The 25,825-nt window shown below is 39.8% G+C and overlaps 3 protein-coding genes and 1 pseudogene across 4 annotated transcripts; 3 read left to right on the top strand and 1 right to left on the bottom strand.

Annotated features, from left to right (window-relative positions):
* The first annotated feature begins 1,336 nt into the window (after positions 1 to 1,336).
* On the top strand, positions 1,337 to 5,310 carry LOC113026707 (zinc-binding protein A33-like). The gene is made up of 6 exons (XM_026175773.2): positions 1,337 to 1,778; positions 1,947 to 2,042; positions 2,196 to 2,426; positions 4,036 to 4,058; positions 4,140 to 4,258; positions 4,334 to 5,310. Exons 1-6 carry the CDS (start codon positions 1,386 to 1,388, stop codon positions 4,882 to 4,884), a joined length of 1,413 nt encoding a protein of 470 aa, XP_026031558.2. The 5' UTR covers positions 1,337 to 1,385; the 3' UTR covers positions 4,885 to 5,310.
* Positions 5,311 to 9,476: 4,166 nt separating this feature from the next.
* On the top strand, positions 9,477 to 14,170 carry LOC113024961 (E3 ubiquitin-protein ligase TRIM39-like; annotated as a pseudogene). Its single transcript, XR_013910136.1, has 6 exons — positions 9,477 to 9,767; positions 10,077 to 10,172; positions 10,315 to 10,545; positions 13,122 to 13,144; positions 13,225 to 13,344; positions 13,415 to 14,170. The product of XR_013910136.1 is annotated as an E3 ubiquitin-protein ligase TRIM39-like (transcript).
* Positions 14,059 to 21,604, bottom strand: ighmbp2 (immunoglobulin mu DNA binding protein 2). The gene is made up of 16 exons (XM_026175758.2): positions 21,465 to 21,604; positions 20,186 to 20,268; positions 19,780 to 19,949; positions 19,160 to 19,355; positions 18,976 to 19,073; positions 18,700 to 18,863; positions 18,402 to 18,602; positions 18,178 to 18,319; positions 17,917 to 18,091; positions 16,966 to 17,148; positions 16,754 to 16,872; positions 16,565 to 16,659; positions 15,778 to 15,901; positions 14,852 to 15,661; positions 14,557 to 14,756; positions 14,059 to 14,427 (listed from the first exon to the last, which is right to left on the bottom strand). Exons 2-16 carry the CDS (start codon positions 20,260 to 20,262, stop codon positions 14,230 to 14,232), a joined length of 2,952 nt encoding a protein of 983 aa, XP_026031543.2. The 5' UTR covers positions 20,263 to 20,268; positions 21,465 to 21,604; the 3' UTR covers positions 14,059 to 14,229.
* Positions 21,605 to 21,681: 77 nt separating this feature from the next.
* On the top strand, positions 21,682 to 25,822 carry chid1 (chitinase domain containing 1). Its single transcript, XM_026175761.2, has 12 exons — positions 21,682 to 22,105; positions 22,275 to 22,418; positions 22,771 to 22,903; positions 23,004 to 23,048; positions 23,136 to 23,242; positions 23,335 to 23,396; positions 23,485 to 23,574; positions 23,691 to 23,792; positions 23,879 to 24,028; positions 24,735 to 24,815; positions 24,922 to 24,964; positions 25,048 to 25,822. Exons 1-12 carry the CDS (start codon positions 22,001 to 22,003, stop codon positions 25,144 to 25,146), a joined length of 1,161 nt encoding a protein of 386 aa, XP_026031546.1. The 5' UTR covers positions 21,682 to 22,000; the 3' UTR covers positions 25,147 to 25,822.
* Positions 25,823 to 25,825: the final 3 nt, after the last annotated feature.

The raw sequence follows: 25,825 nt of genomic DNA, 5'->3' as shown, positions 1-25,825 counted from the left end.
AAACCCTACGGGGAAAGGATCTTTGACCAATCACACACTTACACACAGTTATTTGGGGGCAAATGCGTTCAGTGTATTTTAATGTATTGTATTTGTGAAATGGTGAAATCTCTGTATATTTAAAATATTTACTTGGAAAGGTATTTTAGCGAAGCCACTTTAACTGAGATATCATGTCAGTGAGGGGTTGCATGTTTTTTTTATTTTATTTACGATGCAGAAAAAAAAAGTTTAGATACTTCAAAATATGCACCCATGTGACTGCATAAGTATTTCTTTCTTTCTTTCTTATTTAGTGGCTTTTATTATTCGTATCCCCTATAAATCATTTCTAAGGAACGCTATGGAAAGAGCTGTCATAGACTGAGGTTTCTCACGTAAAGCCACTTTTTCTCAAAAGCTAAAACTCCTTTCACTAAAGTTCCTGTTGAGATTGTGCTTGTAGATAGCTTTAAAGTACTCCCGTGGCCGTTAAAGGGACACACTGATAAATTCAACAGCATAGTGATAAGGAGATAAAGATCTGATTTTGTGTTGACAAATGACAGGAGCCTTTTGAAATACTTTAAGTGCACATTGGAGATAGAGAAAAGTGAGAGCAACACATTTACACAAGTGTTTCTGAACAAGCACTTATATCTCTGATTATAAGAGCACCATTTGACCTTGCTTTTAAATGGCATCTGAATCTTATTTGAGCTCTCTGCATTCAAAATAATGCTGATTCACTGTTTACCTGTAGCTCACTCGCTGTAATGCACATATATTATCTGCCGGTTATTCTTGTTGTCTTGTCTGTAGTATAAAAAAAACAACTTTACTGACAGTGCAGCCGCCACTCGTCTTTTAACAATTTAAACTACCTCTGTTTTTGCCTTTGCGGATTAATGCAGTAATACCACAACATTTAAATACATGTAGATTTGTTATGTTTTTCTAGACGTCATGATATAAACATGATTTATTCGATAATGTCTCAGCTGTCCAGACATGGATTGAGCCTGGATCATGGAGACCTTCACTAAAACTTTCTTTCTGTCTCGGATGAGGGTTAATCCATGTCTGAGAAACTGACTGTAAGAGTTTGACTACGATGCATTGTTAGTAAGTTTATGCATTTAGTCAAATGTCCTTCTTGTGTTTAACATGATGGTAAATAAAAACACTCTTGAAGGTGACTGTATTTTTGTATTTTTGTTTGGTAATTTGGCAACAAAATAATTTTTCTGACCCACTACCACAGCTTCAGGGAATTCTGGATGACTTGCACGATTAACCAGAAATACCAGTTGGCCATCTTTTACTGAAACCGCCTACAGTCACAATGCCTTGAAATTTAAAGGAAGTTTTCTTGTAAACTCACTCGATAGAAACCCTTCAACCTGATGGCTGCGAAAACGACGGTTCCTGAAGAAGACATAACTTGCCCTCAATGCACGGACATTTATTGCCTTCCAGTTCTTTTAAAATGTGGCCACAACATTTGCAGAGTTTGCCTGTTTAACTACTGGGAGTGGAAAGGATTGCGAGAGTGTCCCGTCTGTGGCATCGTGTCTGACACCAAGAGACCTCCTATTAATCTGGCACTGCACAATGTCGCAAAGGAACACAAAGTGCTTATAATGACCAGCAGTCAAAACAAATGTTGTCAACACAACGAGATGTTGAAGATTTTTTGTCACAACGACGGAGAGCTCATCTGTCTTGTCTGCCAAGTTTCAAAAGAGCATAAAGTCCACGAATGCAGCCCAGTAGAAGAAGCAGCCGAACAGAAAAAGGTTTGTGAAAATAGAAATACTTCCACCACAACACAGTAGAAGAAAGTCAGTTATATTGTCTATTTGTTAAATTTTAATAGAAAGAATCTTAGGAGGCCGGAACTGATGAACAAGACTAATCAGCTGTTTGTTTGAGCTCTGAATGTTTAATTTCTTCTTGAATTTCAGGCAGAAATATCAGCCAGCCTTGAGTCTTTACAGAATAAACTCGAAATACTGAAGAATACAAAGGAGAAATGGGAGGAAACTAAAACCTATATCAAGGTAAAAAACATTTCCAGTGCCTCTAGCATTTTGACAACGACTCCAAGCATGCAACTTTATTTTGCCTCCAGCTTAGATTGAAAAATCCCTCTGCGTGACAACCATTCTTTCTCTTTACTGGCATTAAAAAAACCCACATTCCTGAACTTGCAGACGCAAGCATATGAAAATGAGACAGCAATCAAGGAGGAGTTTAAAAAGTTCCACCAGTTGCTTCAGGACGAGGAAAACACAAGGCTGAAGGCGCTCAAACTGGAGGAGGAAACCAAAACTCAAATCATGCGTAAGAAGCTGGAAAACATCAGCGACCAGATCAACACACTCTCCTCCACCATCAGTGATATTGAAAAAGCCCTCAAAGCACAGGATATACAGCTTTTACAGGTACATTTACTGTCATTATTTACAGACTGCATTTATTTATAATAACTTCTAGATTATTTGTCATAAAAACAGTCAAGTAAAAATTATTTAATTAAAACAACAACAACAACACATTAAATATGAAAAACAACACAGTAGTAGTAGAGAAACATCGGATGTTATATATGGCAAATAAACATTTCTATGAAGCTTCGCTGTGCACAGTCCCGACAGTAACTTTTTCCTGTTATTGTATTTTGTTTAAGAGGAAAGGCTGCATACAAAAGATTAACCATGGCATAATGCATTTATCATGAAGTCACCTTTTGAAGCTTTTTGTTTAGAGTCTAAATCGTGTTCATTTAAAACCACAGCTTTTGGCTACAGCTACCTGTGCACGCATCCACCTATCACTTAGCAGCCACACTCCTAATATAACACCGTCACTGAGGGGGAGGTCACTGAGGTAGTTAAATAACTCTTGGGTGGTAGGGCCACCGAGGATGAATTCAAAGCTCTGGATATTGTGACTCTGCGGTGGCTGACATGTCTTCGTAGCATTGCAAGGAAGTTGAGTACAGTGCCTCTGGATTGGCCAACTGGGGTTTTGATTGACCTTTTCAAGAAGGTCAATCAAAAGTGTTTTCCAGCTTCGAAGAAATCAGACTTCTCAGCCTCCCTGGGAAGGCACATCAGTTGATCCTCAGATTCAGGGGGAACAATGGAGTTTCAGGCAATTTAGCACTAGATTAACTTTTTGTCCTCCTGAACATATTGGAGGGTCGGTGGGAGTTTGCTTAAGTAGTCTAGAGGTTTGTGGAGGACTTTGAAGGGTATGGAAGAGTTACTGCTTCAAGTATAGGAATTTAAGCATCTTGGAATCTTGTTTATGAGTGAGGGGAGAGTGGTGTGGAAGATTTGGCATAAGAGTAAAGTTGCCAATCTACTTTCCCATCCTGTCAAAATGCTTGCCTGGTGGGTGGAAAATGGATGAATGGATGCTGGCCACTATATTAATTCACAGTACAATCTGAGCAAATTAGGTGGTTCGTTGTATTATGTTTTGCATGTTCCCAATTGATACAAAACTGTATAAATCAAACTGATGTGAATATTATAGTTTAGAAGGCTGTTCGATCATAAACAGTATTGGACACACTGAAGTTCGGCCTAATGGTGGCGCTACAGAGTTAAATTTCAGCAAACTGTCATCTAATTATTATGATCATTAGTATCAAGCATAGCATAAAGTTTTCCAGACAAGTTCAATTGTTCAGAATTATTCAGAATCGTTCCTCTCTGTTTCTAGTTGTAATAGTTGCTGTTGTAATGCAGTGTATCACCATATGTCGGCACCTCCTGTCTCATTGTCTGTATCTGAGTTTCCTGATGCATCTGTCGCAGTTTTCACTGTGTATGTCTTAAATTTAGGGTTAGGAGGTTGATGACACCTGCCATCATAGCGCAATTTATCGTTTGTACATATACAGTATGTGTAGTTTTGAATTATTGTACATGTTTGTTACCTTTCAGTCAATAATTTCCGATAATACAGCTGTACTGCATATGTGATTTTGTAATGCAGCATGTCCTTAATGTACTCTCTTTCACATTCTCTCTTCAACTTAAGGACTACAAGAAGACAAAGAAAATGTAAGCATAACCCACTATCTACCAAAATCAGCATCAACCCTTTCCATGAGAGAATGCTGTAACAATTTTAACATGTTTCAGGCTCCAGTGCAGCATTGGAGAGCCAGAGGTAATCAGAGATATCCTGATAAACTCTGCAAAGCATCTGGGATCGCTTAGTTTTCACATTTGGAAGAAGGTGGAAGACATTGTCAGATGTGGTGGGTTAAAGAAAAAATTCAAGTTTACTCTAAATTCTATCATATTTTCAACTAACTGAATTTTACGGTTTCCAGTTCCTGTTGTTTTGGATCCAAACACTGCCCAGTCCAACCTAGAGTTCTCTGAAGAACTGTCCTGTGTGCAATACAGCAGCAAGAAGCTCCTACCCAACAATCCCGAACGCCTCATCAACCGTGTTTCTGTGCTGGGAGCCACTGGTTTTACATCTGGAAAGCACAGCTGGACTCTAGATGTGGGCCAAGGCAAAGACTGGTACATCGGAGTGGCTCTAGACTCCATCCAAAGAAAGAATACCATCTTCCTCAGCCCTGCTGAGGGTTTCTGGGTAATTGGCTTGAGCAATGGAGACTCACTGTGGGCACAGACCACACCTCGCTCCAAGCTCCCAATGAAGGAGAAGCCCAACAGGATTACAGTCGAGCTGGACTATGAGAAGGGAAAAGTCGTTTTCATTAATGCTGCAGATTCTACAAAGATCCACACATTCAAAGACAGATTTACTGAGAAGGTTTTCCCCTACTTTTCCCCCGGATTGTGTGAAGACAAAAAAAAATCAAGCAAACTGAAAATCTGTCCCCAGGTAATAAAAGTACAAGTAGAATAGTCAGAGGCTACATTTTATTTAACAGGCTACGCTGACTGATAAATCAATGCTTTACACATGGAATTCAGGAGGAAACAACTGTCTGAGGAGTGGAACTCAGACACTGTTTTTCTTTTGTATGTGGCATAGGTATAACTATGGGAAAAAACAGAGACATGTTTTCAGGCAAAGTGATATTTTAGCTTCATTTTCAAACATAGTGACAAAGGTTAATAATAAAAAACATTAGATTAGAATAGTATAGAACTGTATTAATCCCTATGATGAGGTCAGTTTATTGTTCATTCTTGAGGATGTGGTTTCTGTGTCTGTTCTTCCCATCCTCACATACAGATCAACTTTAAAAAGCAGTGCAACTCCATGGCTGCAGATGTTTGTATGTTTCCTGTGTTTGCTAGTACTTCTTAATTAAAGGATCTAAGCTTTTTTTCTTTCACCGCCCAACAAAATTCAAATAACTACATAAAAAACTGAAACAACGAAAAAAACAAAATAACTTTAATCCTTTATCAAAGGGAGATGGAGAAAACAAGAAGCGAGACAGGTTCTCTCTCTGAATATTTATAGTTTCCCTTTTCAAGTATTTCTAGCACACACTATGACAGGCAAGGACAGGTAAAAATAAAAACCATTTTTAGATTTTAAAATAAAATGTTTTATTCATCTAACTGTGCAACAGAGGTTGGAAAAGTAAAGCTTCAGTATCTTACCCAAGGATACTTCCATATGTAGAAGAAACCAACAAACAACATGAAATAGCTGGCATCTAGTGTAAAGGTTAATGACATTTCTGTGACAGCACATATTAGGAAACTAAGCCATGCTGGTAAGCACTCAGACACTCTTATTAGTGCTGTCAATTCCTGAATAGTGGAAAAAGGTTATCTTATGTGTGGGCTGCAGGTGTGTTGTTCTGGGACATCACCGTAAACGTTTCCGGTTTAAAAGCCTGAGGTTTTTCTGTGTGGAGTCAGACATGCCAGGGGCAGGATGATTAACTGACAAACTATTATTGCAGCACAACACAAAACTGAAGTAAAAGGATTTCCGTGAAGGCAAGGCAAGGCAAGGCAAGTTTATTTGTATAGCACAATTCAACAACAAGGTGATTCAAAGTGCTTTACAGAGACATTAGAAACAAGAACAAATAAAAAGCATGATTTAAAATTGATTAAAACAAGCAAATAAACTAACTAACTAATTAACAAACAAACAAACAAACAAACAAAACAGTATATAAAATCAAAACAGATAAAATCAGAACAGTAGATAAAATCAGTAGTTAAATGTAAGTTTTGAAATTTAAGCTTAACAAACAAACAAAACAGTATATAAAATCAAAACAGATAAAATCAGAACAATAGATAAGATCAGTAGTTAAATGTAAGTTTTGAAATTTAAGCTTAAAGTGTGGATTTGGTGCTTTATTCAAATGCAGCTGAGAACAGGTGAGTCTTCAACCTGGATTTAAATAAACTGAGTGTTTCAGCTGATCTGAGGCTTTCTGGGAGTTTGTTCCAGATATAAGGAGCATAAAAGCTGAATGCAGCTTCTCCGTGTCTGGTTCTGACTCTGGGAACTGATAAAAGACCAGATCCAGATGACCTGAGGGATCTGGATGGTTCATACTGGGTCAGGAGGTCATTGATGTATTTTGGTCCTAAACCATTCAGAGCTTTATAGGCCAGCATCAGAACTTTAAAGTCTATCCTCTGACGGACAGGCAGCCAGTGTAAGGACCTCAGAGCTGGACTGATGTGGTCCACTTTTTTGGTCTTAGTGAGGACTCGAGCAGCAGAGTTCTGAATGAGCTGTAGTTGTCTGACTGATTTTTTAGGTAGACCTGTAAAGATGCTGTTACAGTAATCAAGCCTACTAAAGATGAATGCATGGACTAGTTTTTCCAGGTCCTGTTGAGACATCAGATCTTTTATCCTTGATATATTCTTGAGGTGATAGTAAGCTGACTTTGTTATTGTCTTAATGTGTTTTTCTAAGTTTAGGTCTGCATCCATCACTACACCCAAATTTCTCGCCTGGTTTGTGGTTTTTAGATGTATAGATTGAAGTTCTCTGGTGACCTGTAATCGTTTTTCTTTGGCGCCAAAGACTATTACTTCAGTTTTGTTTTTGTTTAGCTGGAGAAAATTGTGGCACAACCAGTCATTGATTTCCTCAATGCATTTACCAAGAGCCTGTACAGGGCCTCGGTCTCCTGGTGACATTGTGATATATATTTGTGTGTCATCTGCATAGCTGTGATAGTTTATTTTGTTGTTGTTTATAATCTGTGCCAGTGGGAGCATGTAGATGTTAAACAGAAGGGGTCCCAAGATGGAACCTTGGGGAACTCCACATGTGATACTTGTCTGCTCAGATGTGAAGTTACCTATTGATACAAAGTATTTCCTGTTTTCTACGTATGTTTTGAACCAGTTTAGTACAGTTCCTGAAAGACCTGTCCAGTTCTCCAGTCGTTTGAGTAATATGTTGTGGTCAACTGTATCAAATGCTGCACTGACATCCAGTAAAACTAGGACTGACAAGGTAAAAATCAATAAAATCCATTCATTTAATTTTGAATTCAAGTTTATTTATATGGCTTCAAATGCAAACAACAGCTGCCTGTCTCTAATACTGTAAGGTGTTAGAGACAAGGCCAGCAATCTGATGATCCCCTATGAGGAAGCACTTGGCAACTGTGGGGAGGAAAAACACCTCTTTGGAAAGAATATTGTAGTAGTCCTGTTATTGTAGTAGTTGGAGAGTCTCCTAGTGTGTCGAAGCTTTACAAATTTGCAATTATATTTGCATTTCAAGTTATGACAATGATTCGCTAAACATGTTTGTGTTTGTTACAGTAAAAAATATAACTTTTTTCTACGCTGATTTTATGTTTTTTGTCTGAATTTAGATCAATTGTGTTAATATAGTATGTCAAAATGAAAAACGTGAGGTTGTGCTTAAAAAATGAATGATACCAAACAAGGAGGATAAATATTCTTTAAAGGTGAAACGTAGAGATGAAATCAAAAGTAGTCAAAGATCCTGGACCACAACTAGTCATATTACTCAACTTTGCAGACAAACATCACTGCATGTCTGCATGTCGCAGATGCCAACAGACTTAATAAACTGATCCGTAAGGCCAGCAATGTTGTGGGGATGGAGCTGGACTCCCTCAAGGTGGTGTCGGAGAGGCGGATGCTGTCCAAGATAAAGACAATGTTGGATAACACCTCCCACCCACTCCATGACATGTTGGTCAGTCACAGGAGCTCGTTCAGTGAGAGACTGAGATTACCGAAAAGCACCACTGAACGACACAGGAAATCATTCCTGCCTGTGGCCATCTCCCTGTACAACGCATCCACTTAACACACTGTTTGCTGCTACAACTACACATGTTTCTTTTCCAAATATTTATTTATAAGTGACTTATGTATGTATGTATGTATGTATATATATGTATATATTGTACTATTCTTAGTTAGCGTATTGTCTGTCTTGTCTTAATGTTGGTTTAAAATGGAGCACTGTAACAAAAAATAATTTCCCCCAGGGATCAATAAAGTATTCTGATTCTGATTCTGATTGATTCTGATGTCTGCATCTTGATGTAAGGTGCCCAGCTGTGGGTCGTGACCGAAAGAACGAGATCGCGGATACAAGCGGCGGAAATGGGTTTCCTCCGAAGGGTGGCCGGCCTCTCCCTTAGAGATAGGGTGAGACGTTCGGCCATTCGGGAGGGGCTCAGAGTAGAGCCGCTGCTCCTCCACATCGAAAAGAGCCAGCTGAGGTGGTTTGAGCATCTGACAAGGATGCCTCCTGGGCGAGGTTTTCCGGGCATGTCCCACCGGGAGGAGGCCCCGGGGCAGACCCAGGACACGCTGGAGAGATTATATCTCTCGGGTGGCCTGGGAACGCCTTGGTGTTCCCCCAGATAAGCTGGAGGAGGTGGCTGGAGAGAGGGAGGTCTGGCCTTCTCTGCTTGGGCTGCTTCCCCCGCGACCCGGCCCCGGATAAGTGGAAGAAGATGGATGGATGGATAGATGAGTGTATTTGTTTTTTTGTTTTTAGGTATATTTGCGTATTTATCAGACACCAAAGCGTTAAACTTGGGGTATTTGGGCCATGTTTGTCTGGGAGTCAGAGTGTTGTCACAAGGCTGCCTGTATGCTCAATATTTAGAAATACATTTTTATATAAACTTGTTAAAATTGTTTATTATGTTATTATAAAGCAGCCATGTTCATGGTGCAGGCTCTATATTTTTGCAGTCAGTAGATGAAATGGGGAACAAGATAAATAATCGGAACACGAGCTGCAATGGTTATCAGTAGCTGATACATCAGTAAGATTAATTCAGCCATTTCTCATTCATGATTTTAAACTCAAACAGAACAGGCACATTATTAAAATAAAGGAAATGAACGTAAAGTTTCTGAGAACTTTTTTATTTTTAAGCATGTATCGAGGACATTAGTCAACTTCTGCATCTATATCATCTTTGGTTATGTCTGGATGACTTGCATGATTACCCAGTTATACTAGTTGGCCAACTTCTACAGGAAGCTGTAAATATTCCCAGTTGTACCGCCTACTGTCACAATACCTGAATCAAAGAACATCACTTGACAGAAACACCTGAGCCTTCAGCCAGGGAAGTGCACCACTGTTTGCAGAGTGTGATTATTTAACTGGAAACAGAAAGGATCTCAGTTATGTCCACAACTAATCAAGACAAATGTTTTCTCCACAACCAGAAGCGGAATAGTTTTTGTCACAATGATGAAGAGCTTGTCTGTCTTGTCTGCCAACAATTGAAAGAGCACAAAGTCCATGTCTGCTGCCCAGTAGAAGAAGCAGCTGAACAGAAAAAGGTTTGTAAAAATATACATTTAAAAAAACTAATACTGGGATGAAGTTGTTGGTAGACTTACATCACAATGTAAGAAACAGATCTTTAATTAATGACTTCCATCATCACGTAATGTGTCATTTGTTCCACGAATTCTCATTATTCTTATGTCTGTAAAATGTAAGAAAATAGTGAAATGAGTGCACCCAATATGACTCAAATAATTAACAATTTTAATTCAATGTGATATTAAACAAAACCACAAAGAAAACTGATTATCAGGAACTACACAGAAATGCTATATTTTAAAATTCTTCTTCGTACATTTCAGACAGAAATCTCAGCCAGCCTCGAGTCCTTAAAGAAAAAACTCAAAGTACTAATCAACACAAAGGAACAATGGGAGGAAATAAAAACCCATATCCAGGTAAATGGTTTTGCGTTTCGTGAAACAATGCTGACTTTTACTGGGGCTTTTTAATGTTGCTTCTGACGAAAAAATCCCCAGCATGACAAACATTCCTTCCATTTACTAGCTTAAAAAAACCCCACATTCTTTAAAATTACAGACGCAGGCATGTGAAACTGAGACAGGAATCAAGGAAGAGTTTAAGAAGCTCCACCAGTTCCTTAAGGAGGAGGAAAACACCAGATTGCAGGCACTGAAACAGGAGGAGGAAACTAAGACTCAAATCATGTGTATGAAGCTGGAAAACATTGAAGAGCAGATCAACACACTCTCCTCCACCATCAATGATATTGAAACAGCTCTCAAAGCACAGGATGTACAGCTTCTATAGGTGCATTTACTATCATTATTTACAAGCTGTTTTTATTTATATTAACTTCTAAGTTATTTTTCCTAAAAACAGTCAAGTAAACAGTGAAAATGGCTAAACAGGACGCCCAGGTGATAATGAACATCAATATAACACACAGCATACAAAACAGTAAAATTAAAAGTATTTAGTTAGTATACATGCAAACAAGAAAATTACTGAATATTAACCAAAATCATATTTTGCATAAAATGTTTACCAACTTTATTTATTAAATTTGAAATTTCGTATTTCTTAGATTTCTTGGATTCAAACTTGGATTAGTTTGGATTAAAACATAAAATGTCAGACAAGCATTTCTCACAGACCTATTTTCCATAGTCTGGATGTAAAATGTTAGTATGCTGTATTGGTTAATCAGTATGGTCAGTTTTAAAGACACATGTAGCGTCTGACAAGTGGGGCCGACTTCAATGTGCCTGCGTTCTTTTTAATGGCCACCAGGGGGTGATCCCTGTGATTGCAAAAAGACTTCGGGACCCATTGAAGTCTATAGAAATATCGTTTTCTACCTTTACCACTGTTAACACTTTCCTGTTGAGTTCATGGTCTCAGTTACATATTTAGGGTCATATTAAATTTTTAAAAGGAGTTAATTTCATACATCTTGGTTATACTGTTTGTCAGAAAGGAAGTAACAGTTTGTGATTGACAAGTTGTTAGTCAATGAGCGTGTTACGACCCCCTCTGCTAGGCGTCAGGGAGGGAGTAACATACACGAGCCCCCCAACACAAAACTGAGTAAAGCAAAGGGTTTTAATTCCAAACTTTAAACAGAAAACCGACAGGGCTGTGCAACAGACCACTGGGCAGACAATTATTACATAAAGAAAGAACAGTCACGAGTAAAAGTTAAAGGGTAACTAAGGCAGGCTGGCCGCACACAAAATAAAAGCTAGGGTTTTAACTAAGGCAAGCCAGCTTCACGCAATCCTACTCACAGCCAGCTAGCAGCTCAAAACTCTAATCAGGCTAGGTTTAAAGCATGCACCAAGGTTCGACAAAGGTCAGCAATATGAATAAGTTCAACAAAGATCGACGAGGGAGGCATGAAGGGCAAACTGCATGTTCAGTCCTAAGCAGCCGCCACTGAGTGAAGGACCTCCAGCCTTTTGTAGCCACAGGTGGGTACGATCAGCCACTGATTGCCTCTTGGAGCATCATGGGATCCCGGGGCAGCCAATCGTCCGTGTGGTCTGGCACACTTCATTCTGCATAAGTGAGGGTTGGCACGGGTCTCCCAGTAACCAATCACACACGAGTCCTGGAACACATTGATTTACCTAGAGGAAGGCGGGGCCACCTGAGGCCGGAGGCCGTAACAGAGCGTATGGCTTGACAGTCAGACCTGCACCGACTCACTGCATCCGGTTACAAAATCGCTACGTCCATCTCTTACAGTGTCCATGGTTGTAACCCATTAGTTTGTGTCCTGTTTTGGAGCCTCAAATCTTCCTTTGTTACCATCATCTTGTTGAGAAATCCAAAAAAAAGAACCCAGGAATGGGCAAATACTTTTTCACAGCATTGTACCTGTTTTAACACTACATAACGCATAAATAACGGCTTTTTTTCCTGGTGTAGAGCTCATAATATGAACTTTTAAACCTAGTTTAGTTGGCAATTACAGTTTTGGCACTTCTGATTTGTTTCATTTCGGCTGCTTATGTGCGCTATCATGCAAGGAGGAAGCCATATTTGAACAGTGCAGAAGTACCTTTGTGTCTTGTGGACCAAGACGCCTTTGAAATTAACTGTTTCAAAGTGGTAAAGTGTTCAGCGAGTCCAAATTAGACGTTCTTGTTGATAATCGTGGATGCTCTGTCCTCCGGGCTAAAGAGGAGGGAGACTTTGCAGTGTGTTATCAGCATTCGGTTCAAAATCCAACATTGTGGTACGGGAGTACAGGAGGTTTGCATGTTTTGGAAGGAACTATGAATGAATGCAGACCATCACACTTCTTCCTCCATGTTTGACAGTTGATGGCAAACACTGTGGAACCATCCTTTTGCCTACTTGATGGCAGTGGTGTTTCACGGCCCAGGCAAGCCTCTTTGTTTTATTCTGATGCCATAGTTAGCTTCCATGGTCTGCTCACAGACAGAGGGGGTTGTAAGTAATCCAGAAAAGTTGGAACACTTGTAGGAAATAACAGCACCAACTTTCAAGGCTTGATCAACCTCTATTACTGCAGAACAGCTTTAAATTGTTAAACCATTTTGTTTCCTAAAAAAAAGAAAGAAAAAAAGGCCTTTTTGTATAAATTTAAAATGTACATTATTTTTTAGTTTTGGGTAACCTTATCTTTTTTTGCCTCTGGCAGTTCACCGCTTACCTTTGTACCATTTCAAGCTATTCATTGGAGTTGAACGACTTGAATTGCAATACAAAACTGAAACTTTTGAACGGTAGTGCACATATGTGTGTCTTTGAATTACTGTACAGGTGTAATACTTTCAGCCGTTTCCAGATGTGCAACTCTATTTCACACATGATTTCATAATGTACTCTCTTTCACATTCTCTCTTCAACTTAAGGACTACAAGAAGACAAAGAAAATGTAAGCATAACCCACTATCTGCTAAAATCAGCATTGATCCTTTCTATGAGAGAATGCTGTAACAACTTAACATGTTTCAGGCTTCAGTGGAAAATTGGAGAGCCAGAGGTCATCAGAGATATCCTGATAAACTCTGCAAAGCATCTGGGATCACTTAAGTTTTCACATTTGGAAGAAGGTGGAAGACATTGTCAGATGTGGTGGGTTAAAGAAAAAGATTTTACTCTAAATCTATCATATTTTCAACTAACTGAATTTTATGGTTTCCAGTTCCTGTTGTTTTGGATCCAAACACTGCCCATTTCAACTTACTCTGAAGAACTGTCCTGTGTGCAATACAGCAGCAAGAAGCTCCTACCCAACAATCCCGAACGCCTTGTCAGCCGTATTTCTGTGCTGGGAGCCACTGGTTTTACATCTGGAAAGCACAGCTGGACTGTAGATGTGGGCCAAGGCAAAGACTGGTACATCGGAGTGGCTCTAGACTCCATCCAAAGAAAGAATACCATCTTCCTCAGCCCTGCTGAGGGTTTCTGGGTAATTGGCTTGAGCAATGGAGACTCACTGTGGGCACAGACCACACCTCGCTCCAAGCTCCCAATGAAGGAGAAGCCCAACAGGATTACAGTCGAGCTGGACTATGAGAAGGGAAAAGTCGTTTTCATCAATGCTGCAGATTCTACAAAGATCCACACATTCAAAGACAAATTTACTGAGAAGGTTTTCCCCTACTTTTCCCCCGGATTGTGTAAGGATGTGCAAAACGCGAGTCCATTGACAATCTGTCCCCAGATAATCAAAGTGAAAGTAGAATAGCTTCCCATTTCTGTAGAGTTAAAAGGCAGGCTCCATTACGTGTCATAACAGTACTAGTAATGTATGCAATAAATATTGTGACTGAAACACAATGAAAATGTTTTGCAATTAAAATTATTTATTTAAATAAGAGTTTTTCAGCAGGAAATTGTACTTTACTGTATCAAACTGAGGTCCAAAGAGCAAGAAAATAAAAAATTTCAAACACTCTTTTAGCTTTCTCAGAACGAAGTCTTTAGATTTATTTAAATTTAGTGTCAAGTTAACCATTAACCATCCTTCTCTTTGTTTTTTGGCTTCCTCTGTGACGCCATGTCTTTTAGCTTAGAGTCCAATTTTCTTTGCAGATAGGCCTTCTTATTGTGGTCCATAGATTTGTCTTTCTTCCCACTCCCAGCATAAAGAACACCCTCTTTACTTATCCTCATTCGAGCATGAGACTTGGCTTTATCTCCACAACCGTGAACCTGAAAAGTATTTGCAAGACGTCAATCAGACTTTCACGTAAAAAAAACATAAATTCCACAGATGCTTGGCAGGTGTTACCTGTTAACCTACACGTCAAACATACTACTCAGTTGAGGCGTGCCTCTTACCTCTGGTATATGATGACTGAGACAATACTGCCTGTTACAGAACAGGCAGAGCTGCCCGAGTGTTAGCACAGATGCTTTGCACTTGACAAAACTACAAACACTGTCGGCCTTCATGACACTACTGATGAGTGTGTCGAAGTCGTCATCTGGAGCAGAGGCAGCAGCGATGTCGCAGGCCCCAGCCTTGGTTCGATTTTTTCCTGGGGTTGAAACATGATGCAGAGTTAAGCTGTTAGAAAGCTGATGGGTAAGAAAACACCTTTAAATGCTTTGTTTAGACTCTTCTGATGCAAACCTTTTGCTTTTTTTGATGAGTGGCCTTGAGCTGGATGAATGTTGTTCTGTTGCTTTTTTTGTTGAGCGTTTTCTTCCCTTTTCTTCTGCTCCCTCTTCATCCTCTCTAAATGTAAACTTTTCAGGTCTAAGGGGGGTTGAGACGATGGCTCACTTTTTGAATCTGGGATCGTTTCCTCTTCCTCTTCCGTTGCTGCTCGTGCTTCCTCTTTGGCTGGTTTTGACACTGGGGGTCTGGAGACAGTGATACACCTCTCACTTCCCTCTCCTTTGCTCTCATGAATGAGGCCCAGCTCCTCAGCGATCTCATGGACCAGCAGCCGGTCATGAGAGTTAAACGATGACGGAAACTGTAGCTCACTCTGGTTTAAGTCCTTCATAAACCTTTCCACCTGCTCTCTGATCTCAGCGCGTCTGCCCTTACTCTGCTCTTGCTCTGCTGATGTGCTAGACTTTGTTTGCTTCTCTGAACCAGCTGCATTTTCCTTGCTGCTGCTACCAGCAGATTTTTTCTGTCCTGGCTTTGCTTTACTGGAGGGCTGATCCTTGACCTTGTGTTTGGTAGATGTGGAGGTGCTGGAAGAGGCTGTTTTCGCATCTTTGTGGTCACGGGTGTAATTTTGTGGTACGATGTCTTGAATGTACTCGAACGCTGTTCTGACCTCACCAAACTCAGTCATGTGATCAATCAGGGATTTCAGAAAACCGTGATTCTGAACGGTTTGAGTGTCACACACGACAGCGATGTGTCGTCTTGCACGCGTAACGGCAACATTTATCCTTCTGTCCTCTGTTAGAAATCCAACTTCACCTAAAATAAATGGAATCAGTGGGAAAAAAAAAAAATTGTGATAGCCTGTTGTTTATGTTTAATGCAGCTAACATCTGCAATTCTGTGACAGAATTAAAAGGAATGTCATGAATTACCTTTTCTGTTGGATCGAACTAACGACAACACGACAGCCTCTTTTTCCCTGCCCTGAAATCCATCCACTGATTTTATCTCGAGCTCTGGATGCTTTGCAGAAAGTTTTTGACGTAGAAGATCGACCTGTACGGAGAGAAAAACGGTTGTTATATTCAAAACAGCACTGTTATATCGATTTTCCTTGGCAGCTGTGGTTTAAGTGGTATAACGGAATGTCTACCAATTAGAAGGTCGGAATGACGGAATGTCTGTGAGCCCGAGTTGCCACCAATTGCAGTGTGAGTGTGTGAATGTTAGATAAAAGAACTGTATGAATGTGTGTGATTGGCTGAATGAGACTTAGAAAAGGCTTTGAGTGCTCAAAATTAAGTAGAACGACATTATATAAGTACCAGTGTGTTTACCATGTACCATTTAAATGATAAAGCTTCGGGTGTTTATTTTTATCAAAGGGAAAGATGTTTTTACATACATACATGCAAATTTATTGCACACTGTGGTCAAATGTTTGTGCACGTTGGAGGTATTTCTTCTCTGTTGGGGGAATTATTTATTTTTTATTTTTTTAAGCAATGTAATACACATATCACTTTTCTTTAAAGTAATGCATTAAGTTACTTAAAAGCTAAGTCATTCTTTATACTAGTCTTTACATCCTTTTTGCATTTCCCTAATCACTGTGCTATGATGATCTGACCTTCAGGAAAAATTTTTTAATAATTCTCCCTGGAATTTTGAAACCAATCAGTTACTTTCAGTGCTGCCAGTCTCATTTCTGTGACTTACTTGTAGATTGTATGGAGCAATAACAGCTATGTCTTTAGCTTTAACTCCAGCTTCAGTCAGAGCTTTTATGTGCAGATCGACGATGTCGACCTCACCTGAGGAAACACATCACACGCTGTTAAACTGTCATACCACACAAGCAGTAAACATAGATGGCTTGTTTACAAGCTAAAATTAAAAAAGAATAACCTGTGTTGCCTTTGGACTGCTCATCTGCGACCTCCATTTCACTCAGACCACACCCTGCTGTGTCAATAAGAAGCAGCGGCGTGCTGGTCTCTTCAACGCATGCGACTCCTGCTAGATCTCTGTTTTGAGCGACATTTTTAAATGAATCCAAAGATTCATCCGTCACCAGAACTCAAATATGAGATGCTTTAAAATAGTACATTGAGTCTCACTTCAGTAAATGTCCCTCCACAGAGCTGTGAGCGGTCAGTCTTCCATGGTACATCTCCTTGGAGGCCCACTGCATAATGGCACTGTTCATGCGGTACTGAACTGTCAGCATACGAACCACCGAGTCCCCGTACATCTGGATAAGTCTCTCCATAAGACTCAGAGATAAGCCTTTTGATGCAGCCCTGTATGCAACAGAACAACATAAAAATTTTAGAGATTTACATTTTAATTTCTGAAAACCAGCCTCATTCGCATTCACATCAACGGCCAATTTAGAATACACATTTAACCCAACCCCACTAACTGCACATCTTTGGACTGTGGGAGAAAGCCAGAATACCAGGAGAGATCCCTGCTGTACCCTGCCTCTCGCCCTGTGACAACTGGAATAGGTTACCGCCCTGCACAACCCTGAATTGGAAAAGTGGAAAAAAATGGATGGAGCATCGATGACTTCTTTCTATAACTGATTTGATACTGGGATTAAAAGTGCATTAGGATGAGATCTCTGAACCACCAGTACACACAGAAGAGCTGATTAGAGCTAGAAAAACCTGTTTCGGTGTTTTAAAAAGCAACAGACTGGAAAACTATGAAACCTATCCTTTAACCAAGCTTGTTGTTTTTATAATCAGAAATCTGAATGCTTCAGAAAATGTGTCAAAAGTGCTTTTTAAAGGAAAAATTAAAATTCTAAAAACTATTTCTAGTGACATCCTTTGGATTTTGTCCTCCACTTTTAACTCCAGAGGCTTAATAAAAGCAGGCGGTGAATGTCTCATTGTTCAGGTTATGTTACAATTCATTTACATACTGGCAACAGATAAATGCTACATCGTGTATTTTAAGGTTAAAAACTTCTGGGACTTGAGGAAAAAAAGTCACAACGGTATAGATATCAAATGCTGAATATTATGAATGCATAAAAAACCCAAACTTGAATTTTTTACATTTGTGATTTAATGGTAGGTGGTAACTGCTTGTAGTCTCCAGCCAGGATGCACTTGCGCGCTCTAAGCAGGGCGATCCAGCAGCTGCTCTCCAGTGCCTGAGCACACTCGTCTATCACCACCCAGTCAAAATGTTCAGCTGGCAGGAACTTCAGAGGCCCGTCATCGCAGGCACCTGCACACACGCAGACAAGCGCTCTCCGATTACCTTTCATCATTACTCCAGCATCTGAATGACACTGTCATCGGGCCATTACTCACCTGTGTTGGTTGATAACACAACGTCAGCACTTTTAAGGATCTGGGCGATGGCTGCTGCCTCTCTGCTTTTCAGCTCTTTTCTCAGCTCTCCTATTTCTCGTTTCATGTTCCCCCGTTCTCCTTTCTCCTTTTTCATTCCCGTCTTGGAACAATCACAACATCACAAATCATTTGAGACGGCACTAAAATGACATGTTAGCGGGACACCACACTATAATACTCACAAATGCTTTATCAATGTCCTTCCGGATCTCAGCGATGATGTTTGCGTTGTCACTCTGAGCCAGGATGGCATCCAGTGAATGTTTCTGTATGGACTCCAGTAGCCTGGCTGGGTGACCCAGCCTCAGGACCTTGGCTTTGCCCTGGGCTAACCTCTCCACTAAATTATCCACCGCCACATTTGAAGGAGCACAGCACAGGATCTGCACAGTCACAAGAGCCAAAGTGATCCTGTCTAGACTAGAGTTGTGGCATTGATAACATTCTTCTTTATACACTAACAAATTCACATTTTTGCACCTTTTGCCCCTGTTTGACAGCTTGCAGGATGATTTCCACCACAGTGGTGGTCTTCCCAGTGCCCGGAGGCCCATGAATCACTGCAAGCTCTCTCTGTGACAGAGCGAAGGATACAGCTTCTCTTTGGGAGTCATCCAAGTTTGAGTTAAAGAATTCAACCTTATCTGATGAAATAAAACAGAGGCAAACACCAATGCGCTGAACGTTATATATGCATATGGAAACTTAGATTTCTAAACAATCTTTTAATTAAAACAGGAGCTAATATTTACTCACTTGGTTGTGACTGAGAAGTAGGTTTTGTGTCTCCAAAGAGGACACTTATTAAATTGGAAGCTGGTCCATTGTTGTATCCATTTAATGTATTCAAAGCACTGCAAGCAGAAACCCCATGGGTTAAGTTTCAAAAGTGTACTGATTCACATGCACCGAGGTATTTTTGGTTACAGATATTCCTCACCGTTTCATTCGTTTGTAAGTGACGTCGTTTGCTAACTTTAAAAGGTTGTAAAGTGCATCTGAATCTAAACTGTGGCCATCCTTTAAATCATCAAAGGCCACACTTACAGATGCTTGGCCGACCCTTGTCACAATCCCAGTACTGATCTGTGAGGCTGCAGTGCATCCAGTAGTGTCATACAAGCCAACTATATCACCTGCAAAGACAGACACATACCTCACTGTAATATAAACATAATTTAATTACATTTTATTTATATAGTGCAAATCAGAACAACCATTTCTAAAGGTGCTTTATATTGTGAGGTAAATCTCTATAATAATGGAGAGACAACCCCCTATGAGCAAGCACTTGACAAAAGTGGGAAAGCAAAGCTTTTAATAGGAAGACACCTCTGACAGAACCAGGCTCAGGAAGGGGCAGCCATCTGCTGCGACTTGTTGGTGTTGAAGAGAGCCTAGTCTTGTTACAGGATAACTAAGTGAGGATTCATGGTCACCTGATCCAGCCTTAACTATAAGCTTTATCAAAAAAGAAAATTTTAAGCCTCATCATAAAAGGAAAAGGGCCTCAAAGCTGAACACTCTGCCTCATAAAGTAAAAACAGACGTCAATCTCACCAGGTCCGAAGCTGTTGCTTGGCAGAGATGAGAACCCAAGATGCTTTCTTGGCTCCAAGATGACGACTGTGCGGCCGTAGAGGCCTGTGGACTGACTTCCTATCTGCAGTTTCAGCAGGCAAACACCTTTGTTTTGAAGATCCTTGAGAGAAATGTTCTCCTGCCATACCCTGAGGGCACAAAAAAGGGAAATCACGAGTGACAACTGTTGATAACCACATTTGGTTTTAGATTATTTTCAGGAGAAATCTCTGTGTTTAGAAACAAATCCATTTTTTAAAACCACACCTTAATCTCTCTGAAAACAATTTAAATACAAATAATAAAAACATCTTTATGTCGCACAGTTCAGCAAACTAAATTCTGCAGTGTGACCGTTTGACAGTGCAGATGTGACATTACATACCTGGTCTCCTCTATCTCAGCCTCCCGCTCCTCCTGCAGAAGCTCGAGTGTCTTTGACACAAACTTTTCCAAGGCCATTACTCACTGAAATGGTAACAGAACAAGATGTTTCTAGCACATCATCTGATTTTTAGAAAAACATCTCTACATGCTATAATATTTATAATGTGCAAAGATTGATAAATAATCTTAATTTTGTGATTTATGGATTAGTTAAATTGACATTTCATCCACTTTAATACTAAAGTATAGTTTTGCTTCCAACGTTCATGCTTCTTCTACCTTCTGTTTAACTTTTTTACAGTTTTATTTCTATACACCTTTTCTCTGGGTTACAAAAAAATGATTTAATGTTCTACAAAAAAACTCAAACAAATAACAAACAAAATATTCAAAGCAATAATAGTTATTCATGATCATACTACTACTAAGCTGCAGCAGCTTCATTGGCTCCCAGTCAAATATCGTATCAATTTCAAAATACTCTTCTACACATCTATGGCTATTCATCATCTCTCTCCTGCATATCTCTCTGATCTGGTTCAGATCACCACCCCATCTCTGTGTCTTAGATCTTCTTCTCTTTCTCTGTCCCCTCTCCCCGTCTTGCCACCATGGGGAGCAGGGCTTGCTCTGCTCCTCGACTCTGGAATTCCCTACCTCCTGATTTAAGAAATATCACTTCCTTCTCTCTCTTTAAGTCCCAACTCAAAACTCACTTGTTCAAAATAGCTTATCCCACATAACCTCTCCACTCTGCTATTTTAAATTTGTTTTATGTCTTGTGCTTTTATGATTGTGTAAACTGCTTGCTTTTAGTGTTCTGCTGTGTACAGTGTCCTTGAGTGTTCTGAAAGGCGCTTTCAAATAAAATGTATTATTATTATCATTATTATTATTATTATTATTATTACGACACAGGTTAAATTGGTCTTAACCATATTTAAATATTTTTGTACTTTTTCTGTATTTCTCCTCCTAAATAATTCGTCCGAAACTGAATCTACTAGCCTGTACACCCACTACTGTATTTATTTTATTTTTAATTTGGGGAAAACGACAAAAACAACAAAGGAAAAACTGTAAAATTTAAAAAAAAAGCTGTAAAATAAAAAGCACTAGGACCCACACTTAGTTATTATAGATGAAAGTAACCCTTAAAAAAGAAGCAGGGTATAGGTAAATCGTTTCAACGCACAAACATGTTAAAGCTAAATGCTAACATCACAGCCACGGTCATTTTACTTTACGAGCAGTTAGCAAGCGAGAACTGCACTCACCTGTTAGCGCCTGAAACCTAAAGACGGAAAAGCCAAATTTAACGTTAGTTAATCATGCTAAATAACTTGGAAATGTAACACCCTCTCTATCATTACTCAGGTGGATTTGTTTGGTTCCTGTTCTCTTCCTTGTTTGTGTTTTACTGGTTGACAAACTCGGCACACTGCCACCTATAGGCTCGGATGTCACAAACACGCACCTTTTATTTTGAAAAATGCAAACCCCGGAAGTTTCCTGGCGAGGCTGACGCTTCAGAAGCACATTGAGATAAGTTGTCAGTCAAACAGACACCAACCGCCTGACATCAAAAGCTTTCAGTCTGTTTATGGTTATTTAGGGTAGTATGTTTTAGCAGGACGAGCCGGGCCGCTTTGGGTTACTGCTCTGCTTGATTTTAGGCCGCGGGAGGATATGGTGGTTTCTAATCTCACACATCCCAGTAAAGGAAGGAAACACTTGCACTGCAAATCTGCAGACCTCAGCTAGCCAATCTTATATTTAACTGCTCTGTGTTTTTTAAATTGGCTTTTTGGAAATGAGAGCCTCGTTGGTCTTCCTTCATATCGTCTCAAGCTGCTGGCTGGTCAGTGCCACACTTTCAAAAACCGATGCAAAGAAGTCGCACAAAGCTGAAGCTGAGGTGAGTAACTTCAGGTCTTAATCTTTAAACTGGTTCGAGCTGTTCTGTGCTGTCAGGTCAAACAGGTCTGAATGCGTTTGCCTAAAATGTCCTTGGTCTCCTGTCTCCGTCCTGTCGTGGTTATCTGTTACTGAAACGGGCTCTTTTCTCTTTGATCTCACTTGTTTAGACATCTCCAGCAGAATTATCTGTACTGGAGAGAAACCTTGTTGTGTCAGACCCGCACTGGAAAGACATAGCGAAGGAGGAAAAGAGATACTGTGCACACATCAAGAAAACGTTTCAAGGACCAGTGCTTGGATATGTGACACCCGTAAGTCTGAAATCCAGTCACAATTATATCTCCTTGTTCTCCTGCTGAATTTAAACGTTTGACAATAGTGTGTAAGTGATGGGACAGACCATAGCCATGTGGACTCCAGTGAGTAGATTTATCAGTTGATAGATAATGAATCATTAACTGGTTTGATAATCACATTCTAATTTCTTAATCTTTATTAGCTGTCACCAAAAAATCTATCCAATCCCCCCTCATCTATGACACTGGTAAAACTTTAATTTAATATGCTTATGGTCATGTAAGAAAATTAAAAACCTGCCCTTTAGGGTTTCATATGTACGTTTTAGCACAGTCAAAGACACAACTTATTTTTCTCATCCTGCAGTGGAATTCCCACGGCTATGACGTTGCCAAGATGTTTGGGTCCAAGCTAACTTCGGTGTCACCGGTGTGGCTTCAGCTGCGCAGACGAGGACCTGAAACCTTTGACGTTATGGGACTCCACGATCACGATCCAGGCAGATGATCCACTTTTTTCCTTAACTTTATCACTGATTAAAGCCTCACCTTAAGTCACGGATGAACATGAGGTAAAAGAGTGTCTTTTGATCTTTTCAGGCTGGGTCAAAGCTGTACGCAAGTCTAACAAAAAAGTCAGGATTGGTGAGTGAATGCCAACTTTACTGCCCACAGGTACTCAAGTCTGATTGTGTGGATTCAGATTAGTTCATTTTCTTTTTTAACCATCAGTGCCTCGGCTCTTATTTGATGGCTGGTCCTACCAGGACTACATGGCAGTATTTGGAAGTGAGGATGAAATTGACGAGTTGGGAACTGAGCTGGTGGATGTTGCAAAAGTAAATAAGTAGTGTTTGTGTCTTTAATTCCAATAAAACCTTGTTTTTGGTTTATTCGGTGACTGATTAACGTAAAAACCGTGGTTTTGCAGACTGAAGGTTTCGATGGCTTCACCTTGGAGTTGTGGAGTCAGCTGGGAGGTAACAAAAGAAAGTGAGTGATTCTGTTGCAAGCCCCGATCACAAGTTTTGCTTTGTCTGAGGTTAATCAATAATCAAGCATTTCTGATCTACCCACACAGGGAACTGGTCCATTTGGTGAAACACATATGCGAGACTTTGAAAGCTAAAAGATTAGACTGCATTCTTGTTATTCCACCAGCAGTAACAAGGTGAATTCATTTATTTTGCATTCAGCAGCTATAAATGCTAAAAAAAACAAACAAACAACAACAACAAAAACAATCAGTGTGATTGGTTTAGATTTGTTTTTCCTGTGAATTATCAGCACAGGGCAGCCGGGTATGTTTGGCAGGGAGGAGTTTGAGCAGTTGGCCCCAGTCGTCGATGGATTCAGTCTCATGACATATGACTATTCCAGTGGTGCCAGGTGAGTACATGGCACAGGTGATGCGACAAGAGGATTCAAACTGGCGTTAATCCAGTTTTCTGAGTTGTGTGCTGTTGTTGTTATAGGCCGGGCCCTAGCTCTCCGCTGCCCTGGGTCAGAGACTGTGTCCTCCAGCTTGCACCAAACTCTCAGTGGAGGGAGAAGATTCTGCTTGGACTCAATCTGTACGGCCTTGATTTTGCAAGCCAGGGAACAGAGCCAGTCCTGGGAACAAGGTGAGCTGAAACTCTAGCTATTGCTGCAATACTTTAACCTCCTAAGACCCGAACTCTTCCACGGCATGCATTTTTAATTTCTCTTTGATATTTGGGCTGATCTGAAAAAGTCTTTTCCTGCTTTTTCACACATTTTCAGTCCAGTCCTGACCATTTCCATTACAGTTTTTTTGTTAAACCACTTAACCCTGATCTATAAATCACTCAGCATAAAAAAAGGTACCTAACTCGAAGGACGCACTAGTGTTGTGTCTGCACATAGTAGATGACTTGGCAAAGAACCAGTTTTGGAGTTTGACACAAAATCATATTTTTGCAATAAAAAGGTGATTCTCAAAGAGTAAACATAGCATACCTCGACAAGGTGTGCAGCATCCTTAAACATTTACTGCATAGCATTCAGACTGTGTTGACTTTCAAGCTCATTAGAATTGTAGAAACTCTGGTAATTCCACGTATGTTTGCATGGATTTAAAAAAAAAAAAAAAAAAAAAAAAAAATTTGGTTCCCTTTCTTTTAGCAAAATAAAAAGAATTACAGGGTGGCTCAGGACTTTTTCACAGTACTAAACGTAATTTTCTGACTGCAAGTAGCATGAGCTTTTTATTTATAGTAAAAAATGGCGATAAGTTGGAGTAAAGAGTCGATTGAGAACTTTGACATGGACTTGAAGCCTCTTACCGCACTCGTCTGTGGTTTCCTGCAGGTACATCGAGATCTTGCGAGAACACAGGCCAAAGGTTCTCTGGGATGAATACTCTGCAGAGCATTACTTCACTTACAAGAGGTATTAATTTAATAAAACATCAGGGTTTAAACAATATTTCGAGGTTATTTAAATGTCCCGATAGCTTTTCTTGATTAAATATCCTGTCCTTTGCCTTTTATTTTAGGAACAATGCAGTTAAGCATGTGGTGTACTACCCTTCACTGAAGGTAAAACTGTTCACTTCTGCAATTAAAAGAATAGGAGTATTAATCATCAATGAGTGATTAATATTATTTCAACTGTTTTACAGTCAATCGACCTGAGGATTTCTTTAGCTGCTGAACTGGGAACAGGAATTTCCTTGTGGGAATTGGGACAAGGACTGGATTATTTCTATGATCTGCTATAAGAGTTGGACTTGTTGGCGAACACTGTGAATCTCGGATTGACACAATATATCTATATTTTTTGTCATTGAAGTCAGTGCCGTTTTGTTTTTTTTTCCTATCTCGACATCTGCAGTGAGCCACTGACGGGGTTTAATTAACGCTCAACTTGTTTGAGGGTCGTGAATGTATCGAGCTCTTGAATGACACGGCGGTTTATTTTTAGGCATCTGCAACCAACAAAAAAAGGTACTTCAGTGTATTTTATTTATTTTCTGTGATGATACGATTTAAAAAAAAGAAAGAAAAAAAGTACAGATTAGTACATCTCTGCATTCAACAAAAGAAGCTGCATGATTATCAGTATGTATCCATTTTAATTAAGGGTTTATTTATATTTGGAGGCCTTCAGACATCTGCAGCATCACTTCAGTCCAACGCCTAAAATCATCTGTGCTCTTAAAAAGATTCATCCATCAGCAACAATACATCTGCTCCTGATGCTTTATTTTTTATTATGTTTGAATCTACACAATCCTGTTGCTTTTACTCGGTTTATAATAACAGCATCAACAAATAACCAAGTGGTATGTTGCAGTTTTGCCAAACATCTCTTTCTGACCCAGCATTTTTCTGATACTTGTTCAAAATAAATGTTTAATTACATGAATATAAAAGTGGGACGACAAAGCTGTCGAATCG

The sequence above is a fragment of the Astatotilapia calliptera genome, chromosome 7 (genome assembly GCF_964374335.1).
Source record: "Astatotilapia calliptera chromosome 7, fAstCal68.1, whole genome shotgun sequence".
Lineage (NCBI taxonomy): Eukaryota > Metazoa > Chordata > Actinopteri > Cichliformes > Cichlidae > Astatotilapia > Astatotilapia calliptera.
Note: the sequence above shows the minus strand (reverse complement) of the source record. Positions and strands in the feature narration are given on the sequence as shown.